Source organism: Perissodus microlepis, chromosome 23, assembly GCF_051167445.1.
Source record: "Perissodus microlepis isolate ML-2025 ecotype Zambia chromosome 23, ASM5116744v1, whole genome shotgun sequence".
Classification (NCBI taxonomy): Eukaryota; Metazoa; Chordata; class Actinopteri; order Cichliformes; family Cichlidae; genus Perissodus; species Perissodus microlepis.
In genome coordinates, this window is record NC_140482.1 from 21,731,068 (window position 1) to 21,748,701 (window position 17,634).

The 17,634-nt window shown below is 41.6% G+C and overlaps 1 protein-coding gene across 4 annotated transcripts in view; it reads right to left on the reverse strand.

Annotated features, from left to right (window-relative positions):
• Window positions 1-17,634, reverse strand: part of LOC146361395 (receptor tyrosine-protein kinase erbB-4-like) — a 363,843-nt gene that overhangs the window by 81,893 nt on the left and 264,316 nt on the right. For all 4 annotated transcript variants that reach the window (XM_084922478.1, XM_084922479.1, XM_084922477.1 and 1 more), the window contains exons 11-15: window positions 16,901-16,991; window positions 14,403-14,608; window positions 11,170-11,302; window positions 6,626-6,719; window positions 2,285-2,439 (exon numbers count right to left, since the gene is read on the reverse strand). In XM_084922478.1, the coding sequence (XP_084778604.1) occupies window positions 2,285-2,439; window positions 6,626-6,719; window positions 11,170-11,302; window positions 14,403-14,608; window positions 16,901-16,991 (679 nt within the window). The remainder of the gene's footprint in view (window positions 1-2,284; window positions 2,440-6,625; window positions 6,720-11,169; window positions 11,303-14,402; window positions 14,609-16,900; window positions 16,992-17,634) is intronic.

A 17,634-nucleotide genomic window follows, 5' to 3' on the forward strand; every position in this document is an offset into this window, starting at 1 on the left:
TACATCTGTTGTCTCAGAGCACGCAGACAGTACTCAACTTCAAGACAACAAAAACAGCACATAAATAATACATTATAATATATGATATATAAAAGTTAATCAGTGATAAAATTCAATCAATATGAACAGACAGATAAAAGGCTGCTGGTGGTTGCGCTAAACTTAGCAAAAAAGTGATGTTATCACATCCTTTAGAGCATTAAGGGCACAGGTTAACCTTTAGGGAAATAATACTTTTGGATTTGTTGGGTAGAATATGATAGGAAGGTTTACACCATTTTCATTTTTTTTTTATGAAAAAAATTAAGCTTGCTTAGTTTAATGCTAACTGGCTTAGTTTACTGCTAAGCTAAGACCATTAGCTTAGCAATAAACTAAGCCAAATAGCAAATAAGGCTAAAAAAAAAAAAGAAATATTTGGCTCTGTGCAAAATTATATACAACACAAACATCTGCCCAGTTTTTGGAGGTTGATGGTTTAGCTAATGGGGACATTTATAAACCTGTTTCCTGTCTCTATACATGGCTAAGCCAACTAGCTGACACACACCACCAAACCCACCCGGACCGCACTACCTCTCCTTCAACGCTTCCATCTCCCAACTGCACAGTAAGACGAAGATTTTCATAGCTTCCACCCTCTCCAGAACTCCTCATTGGCTACCGCTTTAACACTGCTCTCCTCTCTTCCAGTACGTAGCTAATCACCAGCCAGCTGTCATTGCTTTCTTGGACCTGTCCCCTTGCTTTATCCCTCTCCCCTGGCCAAGACCCTCACGCCCCATGTGTCAAGCCTAAAGTCAAGTGCCATCGTAAACATCATTCTTGTGCTAGTTAATAAACCTTTGTTGAAACCTTTCCTCAGCCTCCGCTTTGGGTAACCTGCACGTGGGTTTGATTTTTGGTACTCGGCCTCTGGCCGTTTTGTGACACCAGCGTAATGTACTAATGAGGGTGCTGTCAATCTAACTGTTAGCAAGAGAGCAAATCTGTATATTTTCTGAAAGTTAAACTATTTAGTCCAATTTTAAAACCCACTACTTATCTGCAAAACAAGAGACTACTAATAGCCACTTGAGGCTAACTCCAAAAGTGAGCCATGATACACCCATGTTAAAACCCCCAACCTTACAGCAGAATTAATCATATTTATAGCTTAGTATAACAAAACAGTTTAGTCTGTAATGTCCTGTTCTGTGACAACTATATGATTATTTTTTAAATACGAAACTCAGCCTTTTAAATTACATTATGCCTTAAAGAAATACACGAGTAGCTAATTGGACATGAAGTGGCAAATTCAATTCAATTTAAGAATATTCGTGGTGTAGATGATTATGTACCCTCTCTCACTCATAATGCTAGAATTAAGGCTAAAAAACTGGGCTCAAGAGACTAAAAGGTTCAGCTAAGTCATTGCCAATTTTTAAAAAAATCTGTCAACAAATATCAACGAGTGGCTATCTCATTTTCCCAGGGCCAGATTCCTCTGTCCTTACGGCTTGTTTTCTCAGATTATGGGTCAAAATGAAAACATATTTGCAATGATATGAAATAGAAAAACAAGCAATAAACTGTCATTTTTGTACAAAGTCTCAATAGATTAACTGAATAACTGATTCAGTACTAATCCCCATTATCATCTCACACCTATTTTGGCAGCTATCCCTGGATGAGTTCTAAATGTGCTTTTTACAGCAAGCACAGACAGTTTCCCCAATTTTTATTCAAATGTAAGCAGAAGATGGCAAATGCTATCTTGCTCACTCCTTAATGAGCTAAATCTGGTCCTTTTTGGATCTTTGGTGCATGCAGCTCTTGTTCTCTCTTCCACCTGCTTCTTTACCTAGAGCCAGCCATTTTTCCTCTATGTCTTCTTTATCGTTTTCCCACATCACTCTGCCTGCTGGCTTCATATCTCCCCTACTACTGTCTGTCCCTTCATTCATTCATTCAGTTCATCTGCACTGTACCTTAAGGGTCAATATATTCCACCCCTGACTGGAGGGCATCCCCAAATCTAGCAACAGGTCGAAGAATGTAGCAGCTGCAAGATTAAATCATGCTCTCTCCGTCTTTCAGTCCCTCTCTCCTTGGGAGAGAGGTGGTCCTTGTCTGTTATACCACCTGAGTGCAATGCAGTATGACTTCATTATGCTTTTAATAGCATAAAAGCACCAAAGCCAGAAGCTGCTCAGGGTAACTATGAAGGCGAGTGGACACTTGAAAGAAACGGATTAACTTTTATACATAGACACATCTTTATGTATCATCCCTCTCTTACCCCTGGGTGCAATTGGCATGGCAGGGATGACACTCGTTGTTGGCCTTGGCGTATTTGAAGATGAAACTGTTGGCTCCCTGCAGCCCGTCGGGGCACTTCTCTACGCAGTTAGGGCCGTCTTTGAAGTGGAGGCATTTTACACACTGGTCTGGGCCCTGTGAGGACAGCACAACAAGGAGGAGCGAGATGAGAAGATGGGTTACAAAGAGGGTGGTAGACAAGGGGTGAATAAAGAAGAAGGAGGTAAAGATGGCAGTAAGAGGAGATAACAGAACAAGAACAAAATAATGGGTGAAGAGCTAAAAGAAACCAGTGGAGAAAAATAAAGTTAAGGAAAAGTTCATGGAAATTCATACAGCGATAATCCCACATGAATCCCAAGCAATGATTTATACGTTGTATTGCAAAAAGTATTTGCTCGTCTGCCTTAACACACACATGAACTTGAGTGACCTCCCATTCTTTATCCATAGGTCTTAATGTGATGTCGGCCCACAATTTGCAGCAATAACAGCTTCAGCTCTTCTAGGAAAGCTTACCACAGGTTTAAGAGTGTTTATGAGAAGTTTTGACCATTCTTCCGGAAGCACATTTATGAGGTCAGACACTTATGTTGGACAAAAAGCCCTGTCTCATAGGCTCTGCTTTAATTCATCCAAATTCATTTGTCCTTGCTTTGTGCACTGGTCATGTTGGAAGAGGAAGGTACCATCCCCAAACTGTTCCCACAGATGTCTTGGTATGCTGATGCATTAAGAGTTTCTTTCACTGGATCTAAGGTAATTCCCCCTCCACCAAATTTTACAATTGGCACAATGCAGTCAGACCAGTACTGTTCCCCTGGCAACTATCAAACCCAGACTCTTCCATTTGATTTCCAGACGGAGAACCAAGATTCGTCACTCGAGGAAACATATCTTCACTACTCTAGAGTCCAGTGGTGGGGAGCTTTACACCACTGCATCCGACCCTTGGTGATGTAAGGCTTGGATGCAGCCGTGCTGCCATGGAAACCTGCGCCATTAAGCTCTCTACGCACCGTTCTTGAGCTAATCTGAAGGCCACGTGAAGTTTGGAGTTGGTGACCTCTGTGCACTATGTGCCTCAGCATCCACTGACCCCACTCTGTGATTTAGTGTGGCTTCTACTTTGTTCTAATCCCACTAACAGTTGACGATTGAATATTTAGTAGTGTGGAAATTTCACGTCTGGACTTGTTGCACAGGTTGCATCCTGTCACATTACCACACTGGAATTCACTGAGCTACTGAGGGTGATGCATTCTTTCACACATTTTTGTAGTAGCAGTCTGCATGCCTGGATGTTTGATTTTATACACCTGTGGCCATGAAAGTGATTGGAACACCTGAATTAAAAGATTTGGATGGGAGAGTGAACACTTTTGGCAGTATTTTTTGGCATATAAGTTGAGCTAAACTGCCTGGAATTTATTCCACTGCATCCCTGATAAAACTGGGAAAATGGTTAGGGAATCAGGTTGTGCCAAAAAAAAGTGCACACTGAAAGTGATGGAGGAAACGACAAGAGGTAAGTGAACACGAGCTCAGCTGCAGCAGGAGCATGAATAAGTTAGAATGGGAGCGGAAAACTGACTGTACACTTTGTGTGAATGTCCATGTGCGTGTGCACGAAGGTGCTGACAAATGTGTGAGCTTAAAATTGCGCAGAGGTGTGTGTATGTGTGTGTTGTGAAGAACAAGTTGCATTCTGGCGGCTGGGCTTTTCAGCTCCACGCTCTGCTGCTAACGACAGCCACGGCGACCTGATGGACAGCTTCTCACCACTTGACACATTTAGACACACACCATCAATAAACATTATGCTCACTTTGCGTAGTTGCGTGTCTGTGTGTCTGTGTGTGTGTGAGCAGGGCAGATGCATACAGATGTCCGAATGCATTTAAGTATGTCCGTGGACACTGTGCACATGTGCGTCTGCGTGTGACTGAGCACCCGTGGATGATTGACTCTGGTGTTATTCACTGCTCAGCTGTGACCAGCATCCCAACGTCACCAGCCTTTGTGCATCCTTGAGGAGCTGCTCTCTCTCTTCATCTGTTATTCTCTCCCTCAGACAGTCATAAAAGGTTAGTCACACAGTCACTAGAATCCATGAAACAAGTCATGCTGCACATTAGATGCAACTTTTTCATAATGAAACATTGCGCTGTAAAATCAGCTTCCTGTACAGTTATAGATCGTACCCACATTTGTCCCACTACAGTATTTATGCCACCAGGATTCAGAATTCATCATAGTAAAGAAAAAAAACAACAAGCAGGTAATTTAATTAAATAACAGTATTGTAATGGATATTATTGGATGTAATCACTCTATACTGTATATGAGCACAAGTAATTTAGTCCAGGGGTTTTGAAATAGCTCAGAAAAGGTTTCCAAGGATATTCTCATAACCACGTGGATGTACCTGGTTTCAAATTCGCACGTCTTGATAACATAGAATAAGTCACATACACAATATGCACAAAAGGCCATATCTTTGAATTCAGGTGTTTTCAATCCATTTGACAGAGGTGTATAAAAACAAGTACCTAACCATACAGTCTGCCTTTATAAACATCTGTGAGAGAATGGGTTGTCCTACTGAGCTAACTGGAACAGAGTGCAGTGCTGTAATAGGATGTGGGACCAGCTCCCAGTTTGGATTCGGGAGACAGACACCCTCTCTACTTTTACTTTTTCATAACGCTTATAGTTGAATCAGGTGACTGAATCCTCTCTTAGTTACAGTAGAATATGCCTAGGCTGCTGGGCTTTTGCCATGATGCACTGAGTGTTTCTTCTTCACTCGGTCATGTTTATCTCATTTCATCTCTCTTCCACAGAGTGTCTTTGTCCTGTCTTCCTCCCCTCACCCCAACCGGTCGTGTTAGAAAGCTGTCCCTCTCTGAGCCTGGTTCTACTGGAAACTTCTTCCTCTTTAAAGGGAGTTTTTCCTTCCCACTGTTGCCTAGGACTTGCTCAAAGGGGATTGTTTAATTGTTGGTGTTTTCTCTGTACTATTGTAGGGTCTTTACCTTTTAACATAAAGCACTTGGAGACAACTGCTGTTATGATTTGGTGCTAGATCTATAAAACTGAATTGAATCACGCTGAAATTGAATTCATGTCTTGTTCTTTCAGTATTTTTTCTGGCTCCTGGTGTCATCCATATGTATATTTAAAAATATTTATTTTGAAGGTGAGCTGTCTCACCTTCAAAATAAAAATTGCTGTAGTAAGGCACGCATTTTCCACTGAAGGGAAATGTTCTTTGTTTCTGGTTCGAACTTTCACCACACCTCGGGAATTCGTTGGTGATTGTTTGCAGACAAGTTACTATTCTTCATATAAAACTACAGGTGATTGCAGCAATCTGCTGGTAACCAAACAAATCACAAGGAGGATTTTGGTACAGCATCCTCATTGTGAAGGATTTCACCTGTCAACAGCCAGCAACCTCAAGGAACCGCTTAGCAAACGGTCAAGGAATACACATCGCTGACAGAGGGTCGTTGACCAGTCTCTAGACTTTAGTTGACAATAATTCTGATCATGTCCTGAGATCTGTATTCAGTTACAACATCTAGACTGATTTGTCAGCTTACTATATTTTCTTTTTATGCTTTTTACAAGTACAAAGTACAGAAAATATATAGTAATTCACAGGAATTTTAGCAAAAACAACCGCAGTTATGTTGTGGAGATTATTTTTGGCATATGTGGATTCTTCTGCTTTCCAATCCCTTTAATCATCCTGAAACTCCTGAGACGTTTGGCAACCTTTTCTGGGCGTCCCCGCAGGTTTGATACGAGCACTGGCTCGTATCATGATAATGATGCAGCTGCAGCCTTGCATGAGAAGATTTGTTTGCGTTTGGTGTTGCTGCGTACAATTTCTGTGCACATGCATGCAGATGTGCATGTTCTCCACTGACATTTCAGCAAGGAAACATTTTGGAGAGTCGTATTGTGATCATTCTAAAAGTGACTTTACCGGAAAGTCAGAATCTAATCTCATTTTGCCTTTTTTTTGACTGTGTGCATGGGTGCTTGCCAAAAGCATGCCTCCAAAAGTAGCTACAGTACTTTATCATTCCTCCCATTAACCTACCATTCACCTTTGCAAACAGTACTTATATCTTCGGAAATCCTGTGTGCAAAACACAGCAAAATAAGTTGGAAATCCACTTTGGCACGTAGAAGATAGTCCCCTATCTCGCACAGAAAAATGAGGAGTGGTTTTAATCTAAAAAGCTTATTTCCTGTATTTATAAAATGTATTCTTAAGTAAAAAGGAAGTTGAGACTGAGGGTCTTACCGGACCGAGACATGTCACAGTGTTTCCATCCATCTTCTCACATTGGCTATCGCACGCCAGACACATGGATCCATTGGCAAATTCACGCTCTTCCCTGATAAATAAGAAAAATGAAAATAGGAATGCATGTATTATAGATTTGAGAGCACAGTGAAATATTGATTAAGAGCATGCCGCAAGTGCACATAAGTACGAGCTGTACATTGAGGCCTTTTTCAACAAAATCAAGTGTGATACAACAACGGGTTTATCTGGGTCATCTCCAAGATGCAGTGCCCTCTGCTGAAGGGGCATGCAGGGCAGCGAGCTACCTAAAACTATTTGACCAGGTTAACGGCTTAGTATGGTCAATATGCTTACAGAGAAAGTCCATGAATAATGAACATCTTTTTAAATCATAGGCAAACATGAGGGGATGTGTGGAAGGTGGAGGAAGCAAGAGAAGAGATGGTGGGAGGGAAGGAGGAACGGGAAAGATGGTAGGAGAGGCCACGGAGAGGGCATTTAGAGAGGGAGTTTGCTTTTGATAGGACCAGAGTGAAGAGACAGAGGGAGTGTGTGATAAAAGAAAAAGAAAAAAAAGCCAAACACATTTTCTTTTCATCCCGTTATCAAAGAATCACTGCGGTTCCTGCAACGTCTAAAACGCTTCAGTCAGCCGGTTAATGTGTACTTTATGTTGGTTTTGTTTTTTCGCTTCTGAAGGGAAAGAAAGTAAACAATAGAGCTCGATATTGAGTTTATACACTGCAATTACCCTGGCAGGAGCTCCACATAGCCCCAGGCCTTACTGTTGAATCCTTATATGTGTATATTGGTGTGTTTCTGTGCATGTTTGTCTGTGTGTGTGTGTGTGTGTGTGTGTGTGTGTGTGTGTGTGTGTGTGTCTGTGTGTGTGCACTCGCATGCTCTCAATCTAAAAATTCCTGTCTTGTTTGTGTCCGAATCAGCGCATTATCTTCACTTTTGAAGTGAGGCGTCTCGGGCGGGCGGAGGCTGGCTGCTGTCAATAACAACTGCTGCCGATTAAAACCACTTTTCACATCAGAGGGATCGATCAGCCGATGCAGAGGACAGACGCTCTCAGAGGAGGATTCGCCCAGTTACAAACAAACCTCTTTCTCACAGCAGCGGGATAATGAAAGGGACTGTATGTGTGCGCGCGTGCACGTTCATGTTTTTTGTTCATATTTGCATGTGATGCTATTGGGGTGGAATAAAGAGTCCACAGATTCCTCCTTGTGAGCTGTTTTTATAAGATGTGGCACTGAGAATTTTGGATCTCCTGCGGGTATGTGGGTTTTTATGCATTTTCATGTGGGTAATATTAGATGAAAACCTTTTAGACTCGGTAGTTTTAAAAGCAACAAAAAAAAAGAGAAACGAAACATCCTGACACTCTAGTGTTCAGCTCACATTAAAAGGCAATAAAAATGAAGATAAAATCCCAGATTTCCCTTTGCTGAGCCTTTATGTCAGGGTAGTTTTTCTTTAAATGGTCCTATTGATTCTTTATGATCACAGCAGTTTGTCTGACACATCCAAAAAGCAGAGTGTGTAGGCTACAGATGGTCCTTTTATTAATAATGTTTTCAGTGGGAAACTCCCATAGCTCTCTTTGCATTTCTCCCCCAGCTTTTTTTCCCTTGTTCCAAAATAAATTAGATTCCTCTCTCCGAGGCACTATGCAGGGGAATCCCTTAGGGGAAAAAAAGGCCCAGGCAGTGGAGAGATATCTCTTTTCTTGGTTGAGGTGGAAGAAAAGATACATGGAGCAGAATGGGTGAGAGACAAAGACCTCTGCAGTCATGCTCTCTGGGGTCATTTCCATTCCTTCAAAGCTGTTCCTCCTGATTGGCCTCCTTCACAGCTGGTAGTGCGCGCCAAGGCCCCACTGGGGGGATGACCTGATGGGGGATTAGTCCTGTTTTGGTGGAATTTATGCAGGGCTGTGGCCACTGTTCAGAAATCCAAACATCCAAATAGCCACAGCACGGTCAACCCACCAAAGCAACTTTTTTTATTTTTTTAATTAAATCCATTCAGCTCCTCCCTCACTCGCTCCCTCCCTCCTCCCCCAACCCCAGTGGGATTGCATTTCAGTCCTCCCTGCTCACCCCCAAACTCCTTTGCTCTCTCTTTGTTTTATTCAACAGACGTATAAACTGAAGGGAATTAGTGCCTCTTCTCATTAACAATGGAAACACAGAACAAGAACGAGCTGAAGAATCTTAAGGTTTAAAATCACCATCCCGAGAACATTTTTAATGAGCTAACACTAAATTCTTGAGAGATATACAGTTCAGTAGCTTCAGAACAAAGTGAAATATTAAGCAAATCTATGCTGCATACAGCAAAAGTGCTGAAAATAAGCAGCGCTATGACAATCTGCTGTCCATATCCAGTCATTAAATTAGTGTACAGACTGTGGAAATAAGACTAAAATGATTTTTTAAAGGTGAAAACTATATATAATTCACATACCGTAACAGAACAGTATTGGCTGTACCCACTTTTTTAAAAAATCAATTTAAATATGCCATGATGTGGCTTTTTTATGCAGATGATATGACTTTCTTCAACAATTCAACAGTGTATTTGTATCTACTTCTACAATCTTCAAGACACATGCCACAGAATAAAGAAAATGTACATAGCAAGAATAGTGATATTAAACACAGTGACCCCATGGCAAACTCCAGTCACTGGGGAAGATTCCTTGACCAGTATTCGAAGCGGTTGGTAAAAAGTTTGGTCAGTCGCATGTTGCTGCAGTCGTATTTTGAAATGAAGGGATGGACTCATCTACACACACTGTGCACTTACTCTCTGAGCTGCAAACTGTGAAAAATGCAACACAAGCCAGAAATTAAAAAAAGTTCACTTTTACAGAAAAAAGTGCCTCAGTGCCACAACTTTTACTTGGAAGGGAAACTGTCTACATTGCGTTGCACTTTATCAAGTTGTGCTGCCCTGCGGATAGTAGTTGAAATAGATAGTACGGTAGTTTTCGACCAATTTCACCCAGCAGGAGCCAGAAACTGCCAGGAATCTTTGCCAGCCAGTCAGGGACTACACCTAGCAGCTTTTAAGCAATGTATGTATGACAGCACATGAAAAATCTCACTGTGTTTATAACACTGACATTGAGATATAATAATAATCGAATATATATTATATATAGATAGATATTATAATAATCGAAAAGGAGACACCCACTTTGGGGCACATTAACAAACAACACATTAACAAAAAGACAAGTTTTTGCCAAGTTTTGTTTTGTTTTTTTCACATTTTGTTAAACCTCTCCTGACTTTCTTTGTAGCAGATTTTATGTCCTTTCTGTTGCCAGATGAAAAAACCTTTGAGAGTAGACTATGTAAAAGCAAGTAAACACCAACTCAGCACTCTTTGTTGGTAGGTAGACACTTCTTACACCAGGCCTTTGGGTTATGGATGTTCTGATTCCACAAGTCAGGCCAGTGACTTAAAACAAAAAAGTGGGCCTGTTGAATATTGCTTGCATTTCCTCACTGTGACTGACTGTATTTACAGTATTGGAAACAAGTGTGCTTCAGCCGCTCCCTGCCATGCGCCTTTCCTCGTCTTCTTCAAAGCCTTTGCTATGAGCTGTTTTCCCCGGCAACTTCAAAGCTTCCCTCCCACAAATGGCGCAGGAAAGGACCAGCAACAAGTCAACATGACCGAGGGTTGCACGCTCTCATACACACGCGCTCTCCTCTTCCCCTGAGGAAAACACGAGCCTGACATCACACCGCTTGCAAGAAAAGTCATATTTATCTTGTGGCAGATGCTGCCGGTACAGTCTTATTTTAGATGGATGCTTTCAAGTGTTGCGATTCACAGCATCTCCACGTTCATTCAAGAACAGCAAGAAAAAGGCTGGAAACTACGTCTACAAAGGAGGGTTTCTCCCCAGGTGAGTTGGCAGTGATCTTTTTGATGTGCCTCTTGGCAACATAGAGGGATGACCTGAATGCAATTATTTGCAGCGAACGCAAAACATCAGTGGATTGTGAGGACACTCGGAAACAGCTTGCTTCATTTTCCTGCTTAGTGCCATAAACACTCATGTCTGTCAGTCCAAATGGGTGATTCGAAATGAAATGTACTTCAACAATGGTGTATACTTAAATTGAGTTTGGACAGTGGGTGTAATATGCAGCCAAATGTTCCTCTGACTGTTCGCACTGTAAAATTCCTTATTGGTTCACTTCATTACATTCATGCCAATCAGCAATTAGACTCTCCTCCTCCAGAGCCCTTGAGGATGTTTTGACTTCATTTTCATGCATTAAAACAGTTTAAATTGATTTTATTTCTGCTGCTTGTCACGTATGGCTGTTTGCTGAGGAATTAATCCAGCTTCCTGGGACCATAATGATCAGAAATGTGTTTTATTTTTAATTCTTTCACAGTTTAAGTCAGATCTACTCAAAGATATTTCCAGACCCACGTACAACATTTGCTCAGAATGTGTCAGAGGAAGGAAAGGACTTTTACTGAATGAATCAACTACTCACCCATCAAAAAGGTTGCAGGACTGAACGCATGTACGGCCTCGCTTGAAATATCGGCAGGAGAGGCACTGGTCTGGCCCTGGTCCCCAACAGCCATCGTCCGAACACATTCGGTCACATACCATTCGTTGTTGGTCTGTGAGGAGAATGTTCAAATGGTCAAAATTGTATAATTTTCTTTGAAAGACAACAGGGAGGATGTTTGGTGTCAACACATTAAACAAGTGTTGGGGTAGGATCACCTGTTAAGTGTGTATGTGGCTAATATCCAGCTTATACCTTTGATGATCCTTGGTCTGGGGTGGGGTGGTCTGGCTATCAGCTATCAATTATGTATCAGTTATATATTGTGGTTACGTAACACCTCGAAATGTCTGTGTCTTGGGATACGCCACAGTACGATCAGATACAGGCACTATATTTTGTCCTCTTGTACACAAAAATAACTTCAAAATTCTCAAGTTCTACCAAAGTGCTTAACAGTTTTATTAAACATCTCTACACATATCAGTACTAAACAAATTAGGGTCCTGTAGCACAGACCTAGAAACTGGTTGGCAACTGGTTAGCAACCAGTGGACATGAAGGAAAAACATTGTTAAGTAGTTGGTGGCTTTTGCTAGTATTGTTGCAGTAAACAGTGAGACTGTGAGAAGTGAAATGCAATTGCAAGAACTGGGTCCTAGGATCACCAATGTTTGGCTTGATAGAAGTGTTGCTCACGTCACTTCCTGTATGGCAACTCTGCCTCCTATTTTGATAGCTGGGACATATGTATACCTGAAGATCATTTGTGTTATTTTTTTTAACAACATAAAATTGGTTGTACAGTCCTCTGAACTCGGTTTGTTCCAATAACTGATGCAATTGTCTTCTCAATCTAAAAATTAAGAATGGTGCAAAAGTTACAGACATTAACACACTTTCATCTTTGACCCCTTGGTGGCACAAGATGAAAAAAGTTGGCGAAATGGATCACAAGACTGTCGAAAGTCAGTGTTGATTCTTGGGGAACCCACAGACTTCATTGGCAGAATGTCTTTTCTTTAAGATGTCTATAACATTGCTGCCTGTCCCAAATTATAAGTGTATAAATGTAGCAATGTGTGTATATCTATTCTGTATTCATGCCTAGGAGATAAGTCAGTGCTTGTAAATGGACTGCATTTATATATTTTTTCTACAGCTATCGGAAGCTCAAACTGCTGCATGTTCACATCCACTGTAATTGTAAGCCCCCCCCCCCTTCCTGTTGAACCACAACAATCAATAATGCTCATCACACTCAATCGCTGAGTGACACACATATCCCCGGGAGTGTCGCCTGGTGGGGGCCAAACCCTTTGTCAACAGGAGAACAGTCAATCGTAGACAGTGGGTTGAGCCTAATGAAGAGACCTGTGTAAGGTGCCATCGATCGATCTCTAATACACACACCGTACTCATTAACTGGCTAATGATATGAACCGCAGCGTGGCAGGACCGTGAAAAACTATGGCGGCTTAGTTATCTCCATCTCAGACACAGAAAGCTTTAGTGGCAACCACCTCTAACAAATCCTCACAAATATTATAAATAAGCTCATTACCCTGGGTATTGTGGAATCATATGAGCAATATGTCCCTTTATTTGCCTGTTGTTCATTCCATCAGGCCTCCACTTCCCATTGCAAGCATTATACTTAACATACCTTTAAGGCATGACAGTTCCCATGAAATTGGGCAAGTCAGTGTGTAATACTGGGGTAGAGGTAATTAGAGTGCTAATGGTACCATAGCTATGGCTGTCGTTTAGTCTCATTCCTACTGTTTTCCCTTTTCTTGTGCCTCTGGCTGCTGTTTTTCTCTCTCTCTCTTAGTATATTGTGTGGCTGTGGTTAAATCATCCACTTTTTCAGTCACTCCCTCATCCATACATCTATCTTCTGACTTTTGTCTGGGACTGGCTGAAACCCAAACCTCCCACTCCCCCCCCCAGCCACCTTCTCCAGTTTATGTGGGGTTTATGCTGGTCAACAGAGAGATGTAATCTCTCCAGCATGTCCTTGGTCTACCTCAGGGCCTCCTCGTAGAATGGCACCTCACCCAGGAGGCATCCTAGTCAGATGCCCGAACCACCTCAGCTGACTCCTTTTGATGTGGATGAGTAGTAGCGATTTTATTACTGTACACTGATTTTTCATGCATCATAATGATTTCTTAGAGCACTATATAGTGGATGAAATTTGCATTGCACCTGCACACCTGAGACGCATTCACTCTGACAGACTGCTCAGTTAATCTGTGTAGCATTAAAGAGTAACTTACACAAACTTTTAATGTCATATTGTTAAAATCCAACCCACACTGAGAGTCAATCACTTTAAACTTCTAAAAGATACTCTAAACGTATCCTGTCTACATTATTGCAGGTAACTTTCACATGAACTAGTCCAAAAAGCAGATGCTAGCAGCTAACAAAAACTAGCTAGCTAGCACATCACCTTTACCCAATCGGCTTCCATTGCAATTTAAATTTTGCATGGCCTTGTCCTCACATAGGACCGGTGCTGAGAAATTATTCCAGCAATTTATCCATCCAATCATCCTTTTAACTGACCCCTTTGTTATGAAATGTGTGTGTACCAGATGTGGTCATTGCTAACACTGAACACTGACCCAGCCAAGTTTGTCCCTTGTGTTGTTCGGCCTCTTCAGTAGCTCTTTGCTTCCACGTGACTCGGGTCCTTTATCTCATTTGCCACCTCCACCCAGTCTCCTGCTGCCACATTTTCCTTTGCCACTCTCAGCTTCATGTCATTTTCCCGTCACCTCTCTCCTGTTTTTGCCAACCTGCCATGTGCTCTGTCCAGCTCACCTGGAACCTTCCCTAGTTTTCCTGGCAGCCACAGCCTGTCTGTCAGACTCTCTCAAACTTGAACACCAGCCAAACCCAAATTAGCAATAGTCAAAATGCAATAAAACTACAGTTTCTGAGTGGTGCTGCTCGCACCCCTCCTGAAACACTCAGTACGATTACATGGAAGAAAAAAAACAGGAGAGCAGGAGTTCTTGAAAGGTTTAAAAAGTATTCAGAACCCCACTTTGGCATCAAAATTTGAACCATTTTGGATTAATTATGCAGCTAAGACACTGCGTAATGATGCAATATTGCTTAAACTCTGATTCCTCCCTCAGAAGGTGCAGAGGTCTGCAAAAGCTAAAAACTTTAATAGTCTTAACACCACATCTACTCACTGCACTCCTTTGGATCTTGGTTGTTACGGACGAGGACTTTTTGGCTCGGGGTCCTGAATAGCGACGTCCAGTTGATGGTGTTATAGAAGCAGAGGCGGCTGTTGTTGAAGATGTAGACGTTCCCGGCGCTGATCTCACTCAACGACTGGAACTGGAGGGAGGAGATCCAACGCTGCTTCAAGATCAAAAGAGAAATACCACTTCCACTGAAAGAGAAGAGAGAATAGAAAAGGAAATTAGTCATGGCAAAGGGAGAAGGGGTAGAGAGGACGAGTAGGGAGACGAAAGGAAATCAGAGAGAAATAACAAATTTAAAAGAAATAGTTGAAAGCACACAAGAAGATTTGGAAAGCAATTTTAACAAGATGGAAGAAGAGAAAGGAGGATGAAGGAGTAATTGAGGGTTTGGGGGGGGGGAGAGAAAAGACAAGGTTAGAGGGTGGGATGAAAATATATGATGGAGAGGAACAGTAATGAGGGGAGAAAGGGAAAATGGATTAAGAGTTAAGCTAAGAGTCAGACAAAAGAAGAACAAGAAGTCATGTAAAGCTAGAGAAAAAAAACTCCTATTAAAAATGTAATGTTAGAAAAAAAAGAAATACCAGACATAAAGAAACTTTTGCAGATGCAGAAGGTTTCTCCAGCTCGGACTTGTACTCGAGCACTGCTGAGCTACATGTTCATCACAGGAACTTACAAAACACGACTGGACCTCCTTTGACTCTGCAGCACTATCTCTCTCGAATCTGTCACTTGCAAGCAAACACAGAACCTGTTATCAAAACAGGGCAAATCAAAGCTGTGTGACAGCAGCACTTCAAAGAGCTTCTGTGAGCAAAAACCTGCTGGTGGCTCACCAGCTCCAACGGCGAACATCCGAATAGAGGAAACAGCGGGAAATTAGATGATGTTCTCGGAAAAAAGACCATAAAATGCTTGAAATGGCCAATTTTGCCAACTTTTCTCTAAAGAATCCAGGAACCAGCTGAGCTAAGTCCTTCTTCTGGCAAATGCAAATCTGTGCATCACTATTTTGAGTAATTTTGCGAACAGACAGCCAGCACAAACCAATCACATAACCTCTTTGACAAAGATAGAAATACTATAATTTAGCTGTAGGCTTCCAACATGGTTATTTCTGCAGAATTGTGACATCATTTTGCAGCCTACGAGGTCTCTCCTTGACAAGGGCAGCTGATAACACTGGTCAACAATTTTTGAAAAGTTGCATGCATGAAACAGCATATTAGATGCCAGAGCAACTCAATTCAAGGTGTATCAAGGTGGGATGTTGTCACATACAGACGTTTCATCAATTAATCAGAATATTCTGACATGCAAATATGTTGATATCGTCCAGGAGTCGTATCATTTTAAGCATCTGTTTCATTTTCAGCGATCAGAAAGGAAAGAAAAGTTTGACTACATTTATTTCACAAGAATTTTGTCTATAGACAAGTGTAATATGAACAATCCCTCTGGAGTTAAGTGAGTATAATGGGTTTATTTTAATTTATTTAAATGTATGCTGTATAGCTTTGTGGAATTTATTATTACTCCTCAGTAATGAATGAGCAGAAAGCGGTGATATTGCAGTGTTTCCTCTTTACTGATCTCGCTCAGACGCACGCATTTGCAAACCTGCAACATCCATCCATAGTTTTGTTACGTGGGCAAACAGGATATTATAGACATCCTTGTTCTGTCTTAGACATTTTCCAGATGAGATGTAAACATGGGTCTTAAAAGGTGTCTTCCCACCTGGGCTTTGCTGGAAAACCTCTAAGAGCTTTTGTCCAGGATGCATCATGATTGGAAGCCCAAACCCAATACAGTTGGCTCCTTTCAATGCAAAAGAGGAGTAGCCCTACTCCCAGCTCCCTGTGGATGTCTGGGCTCCTCACCCTATTTCTAAGGTACAGCCAACCACCTTACAAAGGAAACTAATTCCAGCATTTAACAGATGTATTCTTTTAGTGACTACCCCAGACCATATGTGAGGGTTGGACATATATATTGGCTGGTGATTTGGAAATTGTCTCTCTTTGCCACAATAGTCCAGTACAATACCCACGTTACTGCTGACATCACAACAATCCAACTTTTTACAATCCACCTGCTCCTCTGTTGTGAACAATACTCAGAGATAGTTAAATGCCTTCTTGGGGCAGCTACCGTAGTTTACTCACAGGGAAGCCTTCCAATGGTTACCGGCAGAGGGAAAGTGTAAGTGCATCCAAATGATTTATCCTGCAATGGTCCAATTTTGGCAGCGTGGTATCGCGTCACGTCATAGCAAGAAGGTCCTGCCTTCAAATTCAGGTTAACTGGCAATTTTACACTGGCTGTAGGTTTAACTAGCTATCTGTCTTTATGTGTTAGCCCTGTAACAGCCTGGCAATCTGGTGAATGTAGTCTCTCGGCCCTGAAATGGATAAGTGGAAGAAAATCCATGGATGGACAGAAGAAAGTTGGTGTGGGCATGCCTGCAAGCATACCTGTAAAGAGCTCTGCCTCCAATGGTAGCCAGGCTGGAAAAAACACTAAGATCTGTCATGTTTTCAGGCCAGGATTGGATGTTGAGGTAACCTAAAGAAGACATGTCAGGCAAAGTGGTTGAACATGTGCTAATTAGTATGTGGCGGTATTTGATGAAGGAGCACAAAAATAATGAGCAACGGATAAAAACCCTTCTGTTGCCTACATCCAAAGTTTCAGATCACGGAGCTGCTCTGAAGTTCAAGCAAGAAACCCTTTTCTTTGTAGGAAATGCGCTTGCAGAAGACAATATTTAATATTTAATATTGCTAATTAAAAGAATGGATTTAATATTCTGCACAATTTGTCTGGTTGCCTTTAATGACAGATTATATCAAATCAGCATCTGTGGAAATGACATTCAAAGGGATAGGAGCAGGAAATGGCTGGGATAGAATGGCCATTGCTCTTTCTTATTGCTTAGGTTTTCATTATGAAAATGCAGTTTCACTCCATTAGCTGTTTGGCTCAACTGCAAGTCGCGGTTTAATATGACAAAAGGGTTTGTATACGAGGTATTGCTCATCCCTTAAGGCCTGTAATAGCTAATGAATAAGTACACACACAAGGATGCACACAGCAGCAGCAGCACACAGTGAAAGAACGTATAACTATGGAGATATTGCACACACACAATAACATTATATGCACCAGAGCTCCTTTTTGAGCTTACTGGCAAAAATCTGCTTTCCTC